The following is a 21001-nucleotide window of genomic DNA, read 5'->3' as shown; positions in this document are numbered from 1 at the left end:
CAGTGCATCGCTCTCGGGTGCTGCGCTGGATGCCCGAATGTGTTACATCTTTGGAGTCAAAGTCTTTAGGCGCAGAGGGTCCCCCCATCCTTTCTTTGAGACAGTAGTTCTTTGGAAAACCGGGGCATTTAATTTGAAAATATCTGTTGGTCTTTGATCTTGACAAGAATGGTACATTTTCTATTATCATTCCTCATTGTGATTGATATCCATCTACTTGTAAAAGAACTGCTAACTCAGAAGGTGCAATGCCCTTCACATATTCTGGAATGAGGCCAAGTCAAAGAGAAGCCTTTCAAAACCTTTCGGCTTAATTGATATATGGCTGACTCTCCGAATGGATTCACCTTTGGCTAATAATTTACCTTCCAGCTACAGCTCTTCTTTTCATATAAGTGAAAAGCAAATGAAAATCCAAACCATAGATACATAGAATCTCATATTTGACTTGGAGATATATTATAACATTCTCCTCCATACATTTCCTGTCCTCTACTTTTTAATTTTTTTTAGTTTTATTCTTATATAACTTGAAAACAAAAGTATATAGTTCAGAATAGTAAACAGATAAAATATTTATTCATATACAACTCTAAGTTGATTTTTGTTTTAAATAAATTTTGATTTCTTTACATTGGGAATATTAATTGGAATTTTAATTTAACTACACAATTTTTATGCCTCATCACACTATAGAGACTTTAAGTAGGAAAATTATTAAAATATTTCTTATCATGTTTAAATTTTGGAGATTGCATATAATTTTTTTCTAGCAGAGTATTCTAGCATTGTACTCTTAGGTTTAGCTTTCTTTTTATTTTCTGTTTATAAGTTTTTCTGTGAGAATTTTTGGAATTTGATAAGTATGAAGAGCATACCAAAGTGGAAAAAGATCTGATATTCCTTATAAGAGAAAAATTTTAATTTTTGCAACTTTTATTACTTGATAATGTCTAAATAGATTCAAAACCTTGTAGTTTATAATAAATTCATTTGTAATTTGTTTTGAAACAATAAAACCTTACTTTGGGATCAACGTTTAAATTAATTTATAACATAAGCTACTTCGTTTTTTTTAAGTACAAATTGTGATCTTAGAATATACATTCCATGCAGGGTTCTGTTCTTTTGCTTCGTTTTTTTTTTTTTTTTTTTGGTTTAGTACTGGCTCTGCACTCAGGAATTATTCCTGGCAATGCTCAGGGGACAATGTGTGATGTGAGGTATTGAACATGGGCCAGCCACATGCAAGAGAAATTCCCTATCTGCTATACTATCAATAGCTACAACCCCTTCATGCAGTTTTTAATAAAAGACATGCATTTCAATAAAACAAGCATGACCATAAGTAGAATTTTAAAGCAATGGAAATTTAATTGCAGTATTCCATTTTTTCTTACTTAATTCCTACTCCCTTTTAACAACAAGACATATGAAAAGAGAAGATTCATCATCTCTGGGAGAGGTTTACATACTTCTCAGGACAGGGATTGTATTCTCAGGCAGGATTCCCTTTACTCATTGACAGGCAGATTTAAAGATTGCTATGATTGTTATTACTTTTTGACTTTTTAAGATGGGAAAATTATATTTTAATGCTTAAAAGGAAGAAAGAAAATTTGTGATTCAACTGATATTGTTCTTATCTATTAATGTATTTTAACATATTTTATAGATAATTAATAGATTAAAATTTTAGATTTGGGGGGCTGGAGCAATAGTACAGCGGGTAGGGCATTTGCCTTGCATGTGGTGGACCCGAGTTTGATTCCCAGTATCCCATATGGTCCCCTGAGCACTGCCAAGAGTAATTCCTGAGTGCAAAGTCAGGAAATAACCCCTGTGCATTGCCGGGTGTGACCCAAAAAGCAAAAAAAAAAAAAATTAGATTTGGCAACTTTGAGCTTCCAATGCAAATTTAGATATTCAAGTGATTTTTAGCAGATACTTTGCCTTAAAAATGTTGCTTGTTTTTAAGCAGAAAGTAGAAATTTCCCCTGATAATTTTATTTATTCTAGTTTTGTTTAACTATATTTGCCTTCATTAAATTAAATATAAGCATGCATCATAAGTCTGTATGTGGTACAAAGAAGACAAAGAAGGGCCACTTAAGCAAGAAAGTTACTCCCATGTCTCATTTCCCATAAGAAATTATTTTGTTAACTTTCTACAACAACATGAAATGCTATTACTCTTAATTTTGGATGTATAGTAAGTGTTGACTTGCCATAATGCATGCAATTTGTGACTTCCAGAATAATTTAGAGTCTGAGTGGTCATAGGATGAAATAGAATGGAGGAATTAGGCAGAAAATACAGAGATATTTAGTGCCTTTAAGAAACTACAGTAGACAGGAGTAACCCCTGAGCATCGCTGGGTGTGACCCAAAAAGAAAAAAAAAAAACTCATGCAGTGTATAACTGAGACTTAAACCTGAAAACTTTGTAACTTTCCATATGGTGATTCAATAAAAGAATAAATTTGTTAAAAAAAAAGAAACTACAGTAAACTTTTGTATGTATATAAAAATGGTGTTTGTGAATAGAATAAAGAGCAACTTGAGTTTTAGAAGAGCCATGAAAGCTTTATAATTATAATACACAGTATATATATATGGTTAGATATCAAAATATTATAATTCTCATAAAACTGTTTTCAAACTTGTCTTTCAAAGTTTTTTTTTTTGTTCAAAATTTAAGTGTCAACTTTTAAATGAATGTAAAGGTATTTTTACTTTATGAAAGAGCAAGTGCTCATTTATGGGAATTATCTCTGAGGATAGCAGACTTCAAGAAATTAACTAGACATAAACAATTTAATGAGAGAACACATTATGAAAAGCCAAACACTTCATGCATAGGTTTTTAAATCATTGGTGAAATAGAAATCATTTGACCAAATTATACAAAGTCTGCTAGGAGATTTGATGGAATTTTTGTATTCTGATTATCTGAGCTCAGTTAATGCTTATTAAAACAGGATTAATCTATATTCATATTTGAAAACTAGCTTATCAGGCAGGGAATGAAGACTGGCTGCAACATTAAAGTTTCCATTTGGAGTATAAAAATGTGGCCTGCTAGAGATAGGGACTTTGAAAGCTTCCTTACCTCAAAATGTCAATTTACCCAAGTTCTGTTGCCCTTCCCCCTAAATTCTAGCAGGCATGAGATTAGGATTAATCCTGTCAGATAATAGTAGAGGTTCTTTGTGTATGATATACATTTACAAAGTTTCTTTGCTATATATAAATTGCAGTTAATTCAAAAACTTAGTGCAATTCCAAAACAGACTGTGGTACTGATGGAACTTTTGAGAAGCTTTAATGGTGAGTTTTAGCTAAAAATTTCTATTTCACTCCTTCCAGATGCTCTATGTAAAGACTCGCACGTATCTCAAACTAGCTCGGATAAACACAAAGTTGCTATATTGCAATGATCAAAATCTTAACTAGAACAGGATTTTCCCACTTTGCTTTTAGCTTCAAAAAAGTTGAGCATCTTTTTGAAATGAGAGCTATCTCAAATAAGCTTCCAACTTGCCATGACATTTATTTTTGATTTTTTTTCCCCCTCTCTACCCCACAAAATGAGATTTCAAAGACAAGTAAGACTCCTGTTTTAGGAATTCAATTCTTTCAGTTTTCTTTCTAGTCTGCTTTTAATCATATGGTCTAATGCTTTCACTATGAAAGAAATCTCTTTACTTTTACCCTTTTATTTAGTATTCAGAATATACAACATCATTATGGACCATTTTGATAACCTCATCAAGAGTGAATAAACCATTAAACTATATTTAACAATGAACGGGATATAAGTAGAAAATTATATCTTCTGAATATTTTTGATTTTACACTTTTCTACTACTCATGGAATTTAATACTCAGCTGATAAGTATGAACCATACCATATACTCTATATTATAAAAGATCAGATGTTTATTAATTAACCTTGATGAATGATATTTTAATTTACTTTAATTGATGTGTACTAATTCATTTGTTGTTGTTTTTAGAAATGGTTAGCAAAGGGACTCTCTGGCATGGTTACACTATTTATTTCCTAATTCTCAGATGTAAGCCAGCCAGCACATCAGAACACATAGTAGTGTTCAGTATGATCAGAACTCTTTCATCTTCTCCAAAGAAATGTTTATAGGCAGTTTTAGGATAATGCTAAGGCAACAGTTTTGTCAAACTATTTTTCAGTGCTTTAGAAATGTTACCTAAAACTTTGATTAAAAAAAAAGTATACATCAGGCACTAGAAAGATATTCTTGAAGGCATGAATTCATGAAGTCCTAAGCATCCATGCAATTAGGATCATACAATGCAGATACGATGTCACAAGACACATATTAATAGTTAAACATCTTAGGGAAGGACCTAGGAATTGAAATTTACACAATTTTTAAAAAAAATTAAAATTTATGCAATTTAAATCTGACTGTATTTGACAACACAAACTTAAGTAGCAGATTTATGAGATTATTAAAATTAAAATCATTGATATGCATATACTTTAAATGACTATATAGCCACATCTTCTTTAAAATATAAGTCAATGTATAAATTTTTTCTCATGTTTACCTTTACATCTAAATAAAGTAATGATATCCAAATAAAATGGATACCTTCCATTAAGAGATCGGCTATTTTGGGTTCATATAGGTAAAGTGGTATTGCTTTTTTATTCTTTATCCCTAGTGATTATTTTCACTGATGCTAGGTGAGAGTGATAATTTTGAAACCCATTAACTTCTCGACAACTGTTTTCTATGTTTTCCTAGCTGTCACCTAGTTGATGTTTATTTGGTTTGGGGGTGATGGAAACACCCATCAGTACCCAGGGCTTATCCCTGACTCTATGCTCAGAGATCACCACATGTGCTGGGCTCAGGAGACCATATGGGATACCAGGGATCAAACCTGAGTCAGCCACCAAGACAGACACCCTACTTACTGTACTACTACTCACACCTGTTTGATTATTTTGTTTCTTTAAAGAATTCTACTGTATTTTTTATAAGACTTTAAATGTTTATATGTTTTAGGATATAACATTACAACCCTATATCTGTTGCCAAAGTGCCACTATTTATTCACCAAAGTCCACCATGATGGTAAAATTTGATGAAATATTAAGAACTTTGAATGGAGTTATATAAAACCATTTTATTTTTTTGATGTATGCAATATGTATTACTTTTCTCCACATGGAAATATTTTCAAATCTAAATATATTTGGCTGCAAAGATTTTGGATAGGGGTGATAGATCTAAACTGATCCTGACATAAACTGATTCCCTTTGGCCATTTCTTGAACTCCATTATCTTGTTATCTTTGTAGAATAGAGTCAGCTGATTAGAAGAACTATATTCTACAGCTGTGGCACTGCTGAGTGCTTGGTGTGGCTAACTTGTTCCTCAGTTCATAAAGTACCAAGGTTTCATAACCACTACAATCCACTGGAATGTACTCAGCACCAGTTATTTGAAAATTTATTTTTTGTGAGTTTGTATGATTTCAATAGTATGAATTACACCTTTATGATCTATCAATTATAGGTTGTTTTGACTATAATCCTGTATATTATAATTTAGTTGTTCTACACTTAGTTCTTATTAGTATCATCAGAAGAATCCATGATGGTGAGAAATATGTTATCAATCAATATGTGTTTTTTCTTATTTCTTTCGAAAGAGATTAGCTTTTTTTTTTCTTTTTGGGTCACACCCAGCAATGCTCAGGGGTTACTCCTGGCTTTGCACTCAGGAATTACTCCTGGCAGTGCTTGGGGGACCCTTTGGGATGCCGGGGATCGAACCCGAGTCGGCCGCGTGCAAGGCAAACGCCCTACCCGCTGTGCTATCGCTCCAGCCCCCTTGAAAGAGATTAGCTATTAAAACTATACTGTTTCAATTTATATTATTGCATATCTGATAATTAGGACATCCATATGTTAAGATTAAAAAAGCACACTTTCATCGTTTTCCACTAACGTGTCAATTTTCCAATAGTACTATATATGACAATTATAACAGTTTTTGACATCCAAATACAAATTATCCCTTTAACTTAATCATACACTTGGCTGAAAGAATTTTAAAGTGTCTTGTTAAAGTTAGAGCGAATAATAGCTTTGCCCCGAGCCAGATCACACTGCTTCTTAGACTCTGAACAATTATATTAATTATATTTTGTTAAAATTCCCAGAGGCTTCAACTCTAAAATAAGGCCCAATATGTACTTGTTATAAATCGTAATTAATATTGACTACTTGTGTGCATGTGTCTTCTATTTTTTTTCTTACAGTAACATTTCAAAGGGGAGATGGAGGACTAATGAGCAATGGAAGGTATGCTAAGAAGACTCTTTTTTTTTAATCTATAATTTTAAACAGAACTGGGAAGCTCTATAGTAAAAGGCTATTATTGTAATAAACGATCACTTATAAGTCTGGGAATTCTAGGAGGAATTAAATGGCTTACCACAGGGTTTAATGATCTATCTGTTATGCACTTTAGAGGAATCAAGTCCAGATGTTTCATATCTCCCAGATGCCCCTGAAGAAATTAGTAGTAAATATCACAAGGAATGTGTTCATTTGTTAGCAGGATGTTTATTGCATTAATTAGACATTAGCAAATGAAGTTGCTGTTGTTTAAGACTCCTTATTGGCTCTCACTAAATTGCTGTGAGTGAACAATTACATATAATCGATCACAAAGTAAATGATTCATGGATGATGAATAGGCTGTAGATTGATAGGACTGGATTCCACAACTTTAGATACTCAATTGAAATTGATAAAAGCTGATAACGAACCCATATATCCTCATCATTTTCCCTTTGCCAATATGGAGATTGTAATTAGGCTCTGGTAATAACTTCCAATCGCCCATTTAATCAATATTTTAGTAAAAATGGGATTAGGTCTAATGAGAGCTAGCATGAAAGCAGTTGGGTTTTTTTTTTATTGTAGTTTCCATAGAAACATGTTTCTCTTAGGGATTGTACCGAAAGGGTCTATCAAAAAAAAAAACTACAATGATTATAGATGTTGCTTTTTCTTTGTAAATATGTTAATCATCTGGAATAGAGTCAAAACTTCTGTCTATATTAAAAATAGAATTCTTTATGAAATATTGTGCAGAAAAGTTTTTCTGATAGAAAATACTCACACTGGATCATATCACAGAGAATCTTTTATCACTTTAATAAAAAGTTTAATAGGCCCCTGATATTTAGCGCTTTAGAGAGCTTAGAAAGGTACTGTGATTGTAACAGTATTAATACTATCCATTAATTTTACTCAAGTCTCTTCCTCTAAATGATGCAGGGGAGTTCATTCAGGGCTTAATGCTACAAGGGACAGATATATATGGGGCTACAGGAATCCAGGAAACAATAACCCAAAGTCCTGGAAATGGTTGATATTGAGCAGTCACTCTGAGCAATTCTTCCCCTCCAGGTGTCAATTTATCATCCCATCTTGTTTGGGAATCCTGCTATGTTACCAATTCCTTCCAATTTCAGGATAGATGACTGAATTCTGGGGATGTCAGCAGAATCACAAATGGAACTCTTTTGTTTCCACTGACTGACATGGTTAATCTATAGATAGCCTTCACAAATGGTTAAAGTTCATAATTTTTGACAGCCTATACTTTTTATTTTTAAATGGATTAAACTCTTAAAGGTCTTAGTCCATTTTAGAGAATAAAGATAGGAACTCTAGTATCTTATTATCACCATTGATCAATTTCCTTTTCAATTTCTATTTTAGCCGCCCAGGTCTTTTAAATGCGGGTGATTCCAGTTACCCGTGGCTTGCTGATTCGTGGCCAGCCACAAGCTTGCCGGTCAACAATAGCAATAGTGGCCCGAATGAAATTGGGAATTTTGGGCGTGGAGGTAAGTAGAAAAAGGAGAAATCAGTTGAAAATTGGATTTGTTATCTTGCCATGGTCTTTTTTACATGTTTGAAATGTCACTGTCATCCCATTGTTCATCGATTTGCTTGAGCGGGCACCAGTAATGTCTCCATTGTGAGACATGTTGTTACTGTTTTTGGCATATCAAATACGTCACGGATAGTTTGCCAGGCTCTGCCATGCGGGCAAGATACTCTCAGTATTTTGCCAGGCTCTCCGATAGGGGCTGAGGAATCGAACATCGAACCTGGGTCAGCGGCGTGCAACGCAAATGCCCTACCCACTGTACTATCACTCCAGACAGTTTGAAATATATACCTTAAAAAAAATTCCATAATTGAAATTAAAATAGGCATTTATGTTACAGTATCTTTATTTTAAATTACATTGTAAAAATATTGTGACTATATTGCCCACAATAAAAGGAAATATTTGAGGAAGTCATCATGAACTACGAGTGTAGAAGATAAATATTTAGAATAATTTTACTTTTAAGAATATTAGTACATTACTGAGATCAAGAACGATGCTGTTAAGCAGTGATCTTATGATTTTGAATTCATCTTATAACTTATCTAAATTTCATTCAGTAAATATTTATTGAGAATGTCCTATGTATCACACAGAATGACACATAAGAATATAGAATTGATATAGTGACAAATGATTTTTATTCAAATATATCATATAATAACTAGACACTTATTAAGTATACTGATATGCTGAAAGATAATATTTCTTTAGGTCTACAGCTTTAAAGTGGTACCTCAGTTGAAAGACAAAACAGTTCTAAGTAAAAGACATAATTCACTCTCCAAAATTTCTGTTGGACCTTTATAAGGAGACAGAGTTGCACCTGCTACAAATAATCACCATCTGACCCCACCCAATTTGTCATCCAGTGAAAAGTAAAGGGAAGGTGGGATTTGGAGAATGGTGGTAGTGGAGACATCTCTGGACCCAGGACTTAATTTAATAAATATAGATGCATTTGACAGAACTTTCTGTAGAAATTTGATAGATTTCAGTTTTCTTCCCAGTCTTTTGAGGAGTAATGGTGATGTGGGGCATGGGTGCAGCCATATCCGGGGGTGCTCAGGGCTTACTTACCCTTGTCTCAGTGCTCATGCATCAATTCTGGAAATGCTTGGGGGAACATATGCAGTGCCAGGGATTGACATGGGGTTAACAATCTGCAAGATAAGCATTTCATCCCTGTAATATCTCTCTGGTACACTGTAGGATAACATAGCCTCAGGTAGTTTAGGTTTATTGGGTTACTCCAATCACAGTGCTCCCATTTGTCTGTGTTTATTTGTAGCTTCTTTTTCAGTGTTCTGTTGACTTGTAAATATTGTTTTTCTCCTCTCCTTATTCCAAACACTCATTAGCATCCTAATATTAGTTAGTTTTGTACGGACATAGCAAGAGATACATTGAGGCTTACAAGGCTGCTCTCCTGGCAACATCTTGCCACAGACTCAACTACAGCACTCAGGCCAGATTAATCATCCCTCACCCTAGCAGGGTCCAAATCTAGTTATCACTGTTTGGATCATGACAACATTTGTCCATTACCAAGCTCTTAACTTATAGTTAAGCATTAGGCACTTTGGTCAGGCCCATCTCGATGCCAGGGTAGTACACAACTCACCGCTTGCCCTGGGTCCGTCCCGTCCCTCGTTGGGACCCTGCTTTTGGGGGTGCTAGGAAGTAAGGGCAGCTGACGCTAAGGTCAAGAGAACAGATGCCCAGGAGGAAAATATCACGTAGAGTCAAATGACTCCCAGGTTACAAAAGCATAGCATTTGCTAAGTCTTCCTGTGTCCATACAAAAAGGACATTGCTCTGAATAAACTATACAAAGGACTCAAGGAGAAGAGAAAAAACAATATTTACAGGTCAACGGAACACTAAGGAAGAAGCTACAAATAAACACAGACTGATGGGAGTAACCCTATAAACCTAAACTACCTGAGGCTATGTTATCCTACATAATCTTGCTAGTATCTGATATGAAACACTACCCATCATTATCATAAAATTCTTTTTTTTTTTGCTTTTTGGGGTCACACCCAGCGTTGCTCAGGGGCTCATGCACTCAGGAATTGCTCCTGGCAATGCTTGGGGGACCATATGGGATGCTGGGAATCGAACCCATGTTGGCCACGTGCAAAGCAAATGCGCTACCCGCTCTGCTATCACTCCAGCCCCCTATCATAAAATTCTTATATGAAATATTTTTAGTTGATATTTGAAGGAGAAAAAGTTATCTGCCAAAAGAGTAAAAAATGGAGAATAAGCTACTAGTTTAATTATTATTATTTTTTGTGTGTGCCGCATCAGGAGGTACTCAGGGAATACTCATAGCTTTGTGCTCAAGGGTTACTCCTTGCTGTGCTCTGGGACCATGTGGTACTGGGAATTTAAACTGGTCCTGTCACATGCAGTGCATGCACTCTGGCTCATTGAGCCATTTTCCTGGCCTCTAAACAACTCTCCTTAAAGGTGTGCAAATGAGAGAAACTAATCTTTTTGGGAAATGCATGTTTTCTAGTTATTTGAATATAAGATGAAAGGTAACAGAGATATTATGAAGAGGAAGAACAAACCTGTTAAACCATACAAGATTTTAAATTTTTTCCAAAGAAAAATCAGAAGTCACAGATAAAATTTTCATTTTTTATCCTATAAGGGACTGATAGAATTCATAAACTTTCAATTCATTAAGTCTTCTGTTGGGTGATGAGTGGTTTTAGAGTGAAAAACTATGATGATTCATGATAGCCATAAAACTGTCATGCCAGAAAGTTTGGAGGAGTTGTCACAGAGAATTTCTAACAGTGAATATAAAAGATTTGGGTTAGGCTAGATCAGTAAAAATATTCTAGATTCATTACAACCCTAAGTAGTCCATCTCATGCTTATAACTATAGAAATATGTTGGTGAATATATAGATGAATATTAATGGTTGTGATCATCTTTTATATGAATATAATACAAGTACATGTTTGGATATAACTAAAAGAATACTTTAAATCATAAAGTTATTCATTATTTTACAAAAACTTATACTTTGGGGATGGCACATCCAACAGTGCTCAGGTATCATCCCTGGATCTATGCTCAGGAATCACTCCTGGTGGCTCTTGGGGGAGTGTATGTGATGCCAAGGATGGAACCTGGGCTGGCTGTGTGCAAGGCAAACACCCTAACTGCTATACTTTCACTCCAACCCCAAGTTTCTCTTTACTATACAAGTTATATTGTCAGTTCCAAATAGAGCTTCCTTCCAACACTTAATACCACACAAAAGTTACTCTTTCTAACTATTAAGTACATATTCTTAATGACTATAGGTGCTTAGTGAAAAGATTAAGGGCATCAATAAACTGGCATACAATCAATAACCAATAGGTATCATTGGAGAAAAAAAGAAAACAAAGAAAAAAGAAAACAAAGAAAAAGTAAAAACCATTGTAGAATGCCTCGGCATCATATTCCCTATTCCTGTAAACTTCTATTAAAATGCTTAGTTGCTAGATGCCGTTGAAAGTGGCTGCCTCCTTTCCATAACAAAATTCCAAGCTCTGCCATTGTAGACCATAACTCTCTATGGATTGGTTCTATTTAACATCTATCTTCTCACCAGGAAAGTCAGCTAATTCCCCTTAGCCTACACAGACTGATTTAAATTGCTCAAAGGCATTGTGTTCTCCAAACTATGATCAAAAATCGGTTTCTCTTTCACTAGTTTTTTATAATGAAGTAATACACTGTTCTTTTTATCAAAAATATAAATGGCAATATAAACGGTGGTATGTGGCATAACCCTACACCCAGTTTCTAGGTTTACAATGTTCTTATTTTATTTATAGCTCATTTTCATAATGTAATATTTTACTGATAACATCAAGACCATGTCTGTTTTTATTGTAAGTGAATTTGAAGCAGCTACTGTATACCAGGAAAAACTATTAACATTGGGGGGAAGTTTGTTTCATTTATTTGCATAATAAACCTATAACATAATAACATTTCTGTTTTTGATGTCAAGAACTAAGGCTTATCAAGATGAGTAATTTGTATCTGGGTATAGAAAGCTCTCAGGCAAATTATAAAGTCCCTTTTATCTCCACTGGTCTATACTTCTAAGCATGGGATTTATATGTTGATTATATAATTGTGTTCACATTTAAAAATAATTAGGGCATACTATTTCTTTAAGAAAGAGACCCAGCGTATTTTTAATACACTGAAAATAGGATTTTTAAAAAAATTTTGCATACCTTTGCATTTTGCCAATACCAACTAGTAAACATGTAACCATGTAATGAGCACCTACTTTCTTTAAATCTGGGGGACAAAATATGAAAATATAGAACTATAATAAAGTCCTGTTCTCCAGAAGTTATGATACAATAAAGGATTTAGTAATTTGAACATAATATTGCAAGTAGAAAGGAAAGAAATGATTGTAGACACAGTGCTAAAGGGCTGTAAAATGAATGAATCCTGAATAATTCTAAGTACAGGGAAGGATTTCCATAATTCATAGGTTTCAAATCATCATCATCATCATCATCATCATCATTTTCCCGTTGATCATTGAATTTCTCGAGCAGTCTCAGTAACGTCTCCATTCATCCTAGCCCTGAGATTTTAGAAGCCTCTCTTTACTCGTCCTTTCCAAGGAAAGGCTCTTTCAGGCTCAGGGGAATGAGACCCAGCATTGTTACTGGTTTTTGCATATGAATACATCATGGGGAGTTTGTGAGGCTCTTGCTTGTGGGCAAGAAACTCTCTTTAGCTAGCCAGTTTCTCCTAGAGAGAGAACTAGACTATAAGATGTCCCCTGGTGGTGAAGCGGCTGCCCGCTTCTGGGAGCTTGGTTTTAAGTCTCTAGGTGTGGGCCTTTGGTGGGATTACACGGTTCGGGGGGGCAGTCCCTGGTTATGACCGCCTAGCTACTGGAAAATGGGAAATCTGGGTGGAGGAGGCCCAGTCCTGATCCGAGCAGGCTTGGAGGTCTCAGTCCCATGTCCCACACACCTGGGTTCCTCTGCCGGTACCTTAATGCATGAGGCTCATCTGAACGTGTGGAGAGGATCCTTGAGCATGGCTGTGGCTAAGCTTCGAAGGTCTTTGGCCGAGGGAGTGCTGCTCGGGGGGGCGGGGGCGGGGAGGGAAGCTGGAGCCCACCCCATAGGTTTCAAAGACAATGCAAATTTAGTAGAGTTAGGTACTAAGTATTGGTAGATATAGATTTGGAGAAATGTAAAGTTGGAGCTTAATCTAGTACACTCATGTGTTCCTTTTCAATGATATATACCTTACACTTTCATAAATGTCATAATACATTGTTGCTTAAATTAAAATAGAGGAAATATATAACAGTATATTTTTGAGAACATGCCCTTGATATGAAAATCTTCACGAAATTCCAAACTATTAGATATTATAGAATGCTTTTTGCATTCAAAGATCCACATACAATGTTTTAAAAGCTCAAGAGTAGAAAAATTAATATTTTGAAAATATAGGTTGATTAAATAAAAATATACCCTAAAATCAGAAGCCCGTAGGCTGGAAGACTGATTATAATATCATCTGATAGGGGGAGAAATTCCTTTTCTAGAGCCATAACTTTAGTTGTTCTAGAGTAACAAAGAATTCTATTTTCAAACTATATTTTTTATTTTTTTAATACATGTCAACACAAATTTATTTACTAAAGCTGAAGTTTAAGTTACAATTTTAATCCAAATTTTTGGATAATCTAAATTCAAGGTATTAGGTAGATGGGAATTTATATTGAAGAAAGTTGTCCATCCAGTGAGTATGTATCAGTGAAGGAGGTTTAGAGTTGGCAGAACAGAAACTCTGAAACATTTCTTAGTGAATATAATTTTTCAAAAAGTTATACATTAGCATATATTAATTTTACTTTAGTACTGGGGATGTTGTTCAGTCATTAAGTTGTGCCTTACATCTATGTGACCATGGGTTTGATCCCTGGTATTGAGAGAGAGAGAATGAATAAATGAGATTAAATGATACTTACAGGTAATAATGAAATATGCTTTATAATAATCAAATTTTACAGTGTTTAGTTAAAAACAATTTAAGGAGGTTGTAAAATGACATATATACAGCTTAGTGAGATACTAGAAATTTGATGTACTTAATAATGTCAGTGATGGATACCTAAAATATTTTTAATAATAAATCCACTGAACTGATAAGCAATTGGAATGGAATCGCAGATTTTCAATCCTACCATATGATATGTATTATCCTGTGTACAGAGTAAATTCCAATTTCTTATTACTATTGGTGAAGAAAACAATGTTTACCTTCTATAAAAACAAAAAGTGAAGTGATACCTGTATAAAATTCTTATTTGGGACCTGTGGTTTCACTAATTCATAAAGCACATGCTTTGCATATATCAAGTACTATGAAGTGTCTGGCAACAAATACACACACCCGTACCCACATACACACACATAAACACCAAATATATAATATGGGGATAGTTTTACTAAGTTCTATATCCACTTTTTTTTTTATGTGATGACAAAGTGGTACTGAAGTAATGTGGTTTGTCACTTAATATTGCAGTACTGTAGTTAGCTGACTTAGTTCTTTAACAAAAAATCAAGCAAGGTGATGACCTCAAAGCCTAAGAAATTTGATTTTCTGAGCACAAATCATTACAATACACCCAATACCTAAATTTACCTTTAACTCTAAATAATTACAACTGATGTTTTATCTGAAGTTTAAAAGATTCATTTAGTATCTTTTCTCTGACAAGGGAGAGAGTAAGAGCTCAAGAGAGGTAGAATTCTCAATTAAAAGCATCATATAAAGATAATTCAGCACACCAAGATGTTAAATGGCCTGATTGATAGTGTTGATCCTGAAGTTTAATTTTACTATGGTTGTATTAAAAACCTAAAACTCTAATTCTCTATTTATAAGAGTGGGTTGCATAAATTAAACTCACTGATCACTCAGATTGCTTTTTGTATAGTTAATTCTTCTGAACTGTGAAAACGACTTATTCATGAACATTTTCTTTTGTTATCTGGGAAAAAAGTAGAACATTTTCTACCATCAGTGACACTCTATTTATGAGCTGTGAAATCAGATAAAGGTTGAAATCTCAGGAACAAGAAATTTTGAAATGTACTTATAGTATGGATAATATAATTTTGAAAATGTTTGCCCCCATTCAGCATTTATATCCTACATCTTTTGGAATAAAGTGATAAAAATATTTTTATCTATGATTTATAGATTTTTTCCCTTATAATTGCTTTGGCAAAATGAGCTATTTCATGGGTTCTAAAACTGAATGAACAGTAGAAAGCATTTTCAGTAGCAAAATACCCTAAACTTCTCACAGACATGGTTAAAGAAAATGAGGGCAGGTTAAGCAGTGAAACGTGAAGGACAAGCTGTAGCCTGCCTGTCTTCGAGGATGATATTTGGACGATGGTTGTACATCATCTACCCTTCATTGGCTCATGAAACCCATCTCAGCTGAAATGCAAACGTGCAACATGACACGTTTATTTTTCATCTTCAATTTTGATAGTTTTGGGCTTCCTGTGTATCATTAAATTGTTTCATTTCCCTATGTTCACCACAGATGTGCTGCCACCAGTTCCAGGCCAAGGGGATAAAACAGCAACGATGCTCTCAGATGGAGCCATTTATAGCAGCATCGACTTCACTACCAAAACCACTTATAACAGCTCCAGCCAAATAACACAGGCTACCCCGTATGCCACAACGCAGATCTTGCATTCTAATAGCATACATGAGTTGGCTGTCGATCTACCTGATCCTCAGTGGAAAAGTTCAATTCAGCAAAAAACAGACCTGATGGGATTTGGTTATTCACTACCTGATCAGAACAAGGGTAACAACGGTGAGTCCATTTCGTATTTCCTGAGGAGTTCCTTGTCATATCATTTGTGCATGCAATAGAAATTAGTATCTGTGGTTCAGTGATTCATTACCAGGTTCACTATCTAAACAGAAAAAGGATATCTGGGCATGTATCTAGAACCTTCCACAATCCCTACCACCACCACCACCACCACCACCACCACCACTGTTGTTACCACCACCACACACCACCAACACAATCGGTGTCATCCTCTTAGCTCTATCCAATAGAATGATCAGCAATCCATCTCGACTTCCATTAGGACAGGGTAGACTAAACATTCCTCCTCTGTCCCACAACATCTGCTTCTGAGTTGCTAACTGCATGTTCTGCATGGGCTTGTGCTGTGAACTAATCACATGATGCCACTATGACCTCTGCCCTTTAACCCTTAGCCTTACTTTACATCCCTGACTACCGATTGGCTGAGGGATTGTCTAATAGAATGCCACACAACCAGTCACAGGATTTCAGCACCACCAGCTCTCACAACAGCTCAGAGAGGAGTGGCAGTCTCTCAGGTTGGTCTCGTCACAGTAAGGAGAAATATTTGTTTGTCACGAACATATGACCTGTGTTCCTAACGGCTGTGAAGAAATACTGAATCACAATTCATGTCCAACATGTATGCTCTCTAGGACAAGGAGAGTTTAACCTCATGAAGCCAGGTGGGAGTGTAAAAATTGTTGCAGCCTTAGGTACTCTGTGTACAAGGATATTTACCGACAAATGCCCATTTTACAAAATCCTGTTTGTGGAAGAGCAGATGAGTGCAGTCTGCCTCGAACCTTATTTAAGAATCAATATCAATTAGTAGTAAGAAAAGATCAGGGCCTAAGAGACAGTACAGGAGTGTATGTGCTTGCTTGCATGTAACCCCTGTCACCTCTAGTACCATGCAGGTCTCTTGGGCACAGAGGCTGGTGTAATACCCCTCCAAAACACCAAAAGAATTAAAGAGATCATTCAGGAAAGTCAGTTGCATGGCATGAATACCAAAAGACAAATTACTTAAAACAACTGAAATTAAAAATTTGGAGAATTTTGAGATTTTGGAGATTTTTTTTCTATTGGTATTACAGTGATGTGATCTCCAATTTTGGACAATAGTCCCCAAATATCATGTGAGATAATTTATTACATTGATGACAAATGATGTTACTTTGAAAATGTTCTGATACCACATGAGACAAGAATTTGAATGTGGGGATAAAAGCTTTCAGGTTGTGGGGTTTTTTTGTTTATTTTGGGGGCCTTTTTAGGTTTCTTTTGAGGGGCCACACCTGACTTTTTTCAGGTTTATTCCAATCTCTGCATTAAGGAATTACTCCCTCCAGTGCTCAGGGGACAAGAATGGGTTCCAGGGGTTGAACCATTGTCCGTTACATGCAAGGCAAGCATTCTATCCATTGTACTCTCTCTCCAGCCCCTAATTTTTACGTTTGAGTTCAACCTGCCAAACTAATAGCCTTGACTGTAGATTTTTTTATAGTGCATGTGAAAAGAGACACACTTTATTAGACATAAATAAATACCTATTATCATAAATAGCAATGAGATTCTTTGGGCCCAAGGATGTGACTGTTAAAATGAGAAGGTCATAGTAAACACACTCCAAGTATAACATGTTCACCATTTGATTGGTGATTTCTTTCACATATTTCTGATTGGATACCATGACCTTTATGTGCTTTATATTTTAATCTTCAAAATAACAAAACTATTATGAAACAACTAATACCAGAAATGTTTTGTTTAATATAAATATGTTACCTGTTTCATGAAGTTCATTTAAGCTATATGTTCTTTCTTAGTGAAGAATTTAATGTCTTAAGATATGCAACAGAATATCAGACATTAAGACTGTGAAGAGTTAACTCTTTTATATCACAAGGGTAACATTTACTAAATGACTTTTCCTCAGAAGATAGAATCTCTTTAATCTTAAAATGTTAATGCTCTCAATTCTCTCCAAAATGAGACATTTGCTCTTTTTTCCTATTGGAAGAATTAGATATATTATGGAGCAAAGAAAATTTTAAGCATCTGTTATGAATAAAAACTGGCTTGGTAATCTAGAGGAAATTTTTGAATAACCTTACATGTCATTTATATTGTCATTTAGTTATAATTGGACTATACATATACTAAACAATTTTTTAAAACTTGATTCTTAAAGTTATGCTCTTTTAGGTATACAAAGTTTCCAGAAGTATAATTATTTTAAATCTGTATATTGAAAACTTTGGATCATATAAGATCTTGTGAATCCTTCATTGAGAATTCTGGTGTGCTTTCTACCAAGTTTTCAAAGTCATAGCAGAATAGAAATCACAATAGTACTTAAGGCTTATTTTAATCTCTTGAGCAACACACACAAACATACATATGTGTATGTATTAATTATATTCATTATTCATCACACGTATGCACAGTTAATTAAATGGATAATAGAAAGCATTTTTTAGGACATGAGCATGAAGTTATTATTCTGCTCTTAATCCAAGCTGAATTGAATAGTAAAGTGTGCTTAACTCTATAATCATAGGTATATTTTATAAGACTTAAATGAAAGATGAACCTGTAGTAGGAAATCAAATCATTTTATACTATAAGATTTTCTTAATTTGTGCACAGTGAGGAAACCAATTAAAAATAATAATGGAAATAAAGAAAATTGGACATTTCTGAATTAGTTTAGTGAATTTCTCCTCTTCTTTAAAACACCAGTATAATTTATTCAATACTAAATTGATGGGTACTTCTAAAAAAACTCAACCATGAAAACACAAAAGTCATGTTTCAAAATAGGTTCTGCAAGTATATTAGGTAAAGAAACACATATGCACACACATAGGACCAGAAACAATAACTATTTTCCTATTCGTAATAATAAACTACGAGTTAAATTGAAAAGTTGTCATTGTGCATAGCTGTTACAAAGAAGTCATCTATTTAAATAAATAAATGTAACTTTAAATATTTACATTTTGGGTTAAAAAGAAATGGATAAAGGAATAGATTTACAAGTCATAAAAATATATTTCCACCAAATGTTAGTAAGTCCTCATGTTAAAGGCAACTGGGAATTCTTTGTTTATAGGTATAGCAATCGAACATGTCTAAATTCAGTGTTTTAAAATCTACTAAATTTTTACAAATTTAAATTCTCAGAGAGTTCAGTGTGCCCTAATTTTCTCTTCTATCACCATGTTCAGAGCTCATCTCTTAGCACAAGGCTAAGAGAAGACAAAGAATATTGATTGATTGTACCAAGATTACTCACAATGGGAAAGTGGAAATAGTCTCCAAACACAAAGTGATTGTTGGATGGAAAGCCACCCAAATGTCCCCTACAAATCAGCCATTCCCCATATATATATGATAGATAGATAGATAGATAGATAGATATAGATACAGATATAAAATATAGATATATAGATATTTATATGTATATGACCTTTGATTTTTTCAAAGTGAAAAAATAAATAACTTTGGATCTTGGGCAAGTATTTCAACAGAATGGGAGTCAGAGATCTTCAAAAGACTCACTACTGTCTAAAATTATTTCAAATGTATTTTTCTTTACAAATACCGACTACTTAATACTCAGGAAAAAAAATCTGTTTTCTCATATATAAAATGGAGATGTAAGAACCTCCCTCTATAGGTTACTTCTATCATAATCACATATTGCTTCTTAAAAGGGTATAATGTAGGAAAAATCATGGTACTTAGATAAATATGTGAGGAAAAAAGAAAGAACTATTCAGAAAAATTTATAAAGTAACCATGACACTAACCATTTGTATTTTAATTATTGAAATTAACTATTTTCAATATTTAATTATTTGTGGATTTGGTGTGTCATCAGGAAATGACGAACATACTTTAAAGATAAAGACAAAAACTGGAGACTTATACTCAAGGAAGTTTATTATTCTTATTTGGAGAATCGGGCTATTTCTGTCACTTATTGGACTCAAAGAAGTTGAACATAGTAAATAATTTAGAAAGAAGTTGGCTCTAAGTGAAGATTTTAGAAGAATAAAACTGATTGACAATTATTGAGCATTCTACTTATTTTAAGTCCTTTATATACATTTTCTCTTGGAATCTTCAAACTGCCGCAAAGGGGGAGTAGCTTCATATCATTGAATGTTTGAGTAAGACGTATTAACTGAAATAAATCAGAGAAATTAGACTTCAAATCTTGTGGTAAAGTGCTTAGGCTGGAAGCAAAAAATACCTTTTCTTCTTTATATATCTTCCATTCTGTAAAGAGAAGCATTTTGCATGGATATTGTCCTCTATAAGTGTAACTTTATGCATATTATCAAGAAAATGAATATAGCTCTATTGCTGGTAATAAACAACATGTACATATGAACAGTTTTATCACTTTACAGTCTTTAAATTAGTAATTATGTCACTATTCAAGTACAGATTTCTTTGAATTGTCTGTTACATATTAATAATTGGTATAAGAAAGCAGAGGGTTAGACCTTTAGCATTATTTTATTCTAAGATAGTACTGCTAAATCTGTTTGATACTCAGAGCTTGGAATTCTAAAAAAGATGAGAACCAGGGTATCAATTTTAATTTTTTGAAATATATCTAATGATTATTGGTAGGAATGATTACTCAGGTTCCTCGAAACTTATTCTGTCCATCTGTTCAAGAAAGGCACATTCATATTTACCCATAGTCCACTTTTTAGGAAAAAGCTTTATATACCTAATTTTGGAAGAGTTTAAAGTATAGCACTATACTAATTATTAAGTGTATTTTAATATTTCATTGGTCTCTAGTTAGTTTGGATATTACTCATATTCTGTTAGGGTACTTCCTGTTCATGTTTTGTGCTTGAATTAACTACTATTAAGATATTGTTACAAGTGAATACTAAAGTTTTGCTAATTTTTTTTCTCTTTTTGGGAACTGTTGCAAAGGTCATGTTTAAGATCTGGGAAACAATCTAACTGTATGCAAAAACGAGTGTTCCAATAATTAGTTAAAATTCTGTAAGACATTTCTTTGTGTGAGATTTATGAGCATTTGCCAGGTTGTTGTTGATTGATTAGTATCTGTATTT

General features: G+C 34.0%; 1 protein-coding gene across 5 annotated transcripts in view; it reads left to right on the top strand.

Annotated features, from left to right (window-relative positions):
* The window catches only part of ROBO2 (roundabout guidance receptor 2), a 630168-nt gene that overhangs the window by 563442 nt on the left and 45725 nt on the right, over positions 1 to 21001 (top strand). For 3 of the 5 annotated variants that reach the window (XM_055125442.1, XM_055125441.1, XM_055125445.1), the window contains 4 exons: positions 6320 to 6362; positions 7794 to 7921; positions 15603 to 15884; positions 16301 to 16426. In XM_055125442.1, coding sequence (XP_054981417.1) covers positions 6320 to 6362; positions 7794 to 7921; positions 15603 to 15884; positions 16301 to 16426 — 579 coding nt within the window. The remainder of the gene's footprint in view (positions 1 to 6319; positions 6363 to 7793; positions 7922 to 15602; positions 15885 to 16300; positions 16427 to 21001) is intronic. The other 2 variants (XM_055125444.1, XM_055125443.1) reach the window with 1 other exon arrangement.

Source organism: Sorex araneus, chromosome 2 (genome assembly GCF_027595985.1).
Source record: "Sorex araneus isolate mSorAra2 chromosome 2, mSorAra2.pri, whole genome shotgun sequence".
NCBI lineage: Eukaryota > Metazoa > Chordata > Mammalia > Eulipotyphla > Soricidae > Sorex > Sorex araneus.
The sequence above is the reverse complement of the archived record's forward strand: the minus strand, read 5'-3'. Positions and strand labels throughout refer to the sequence as shown.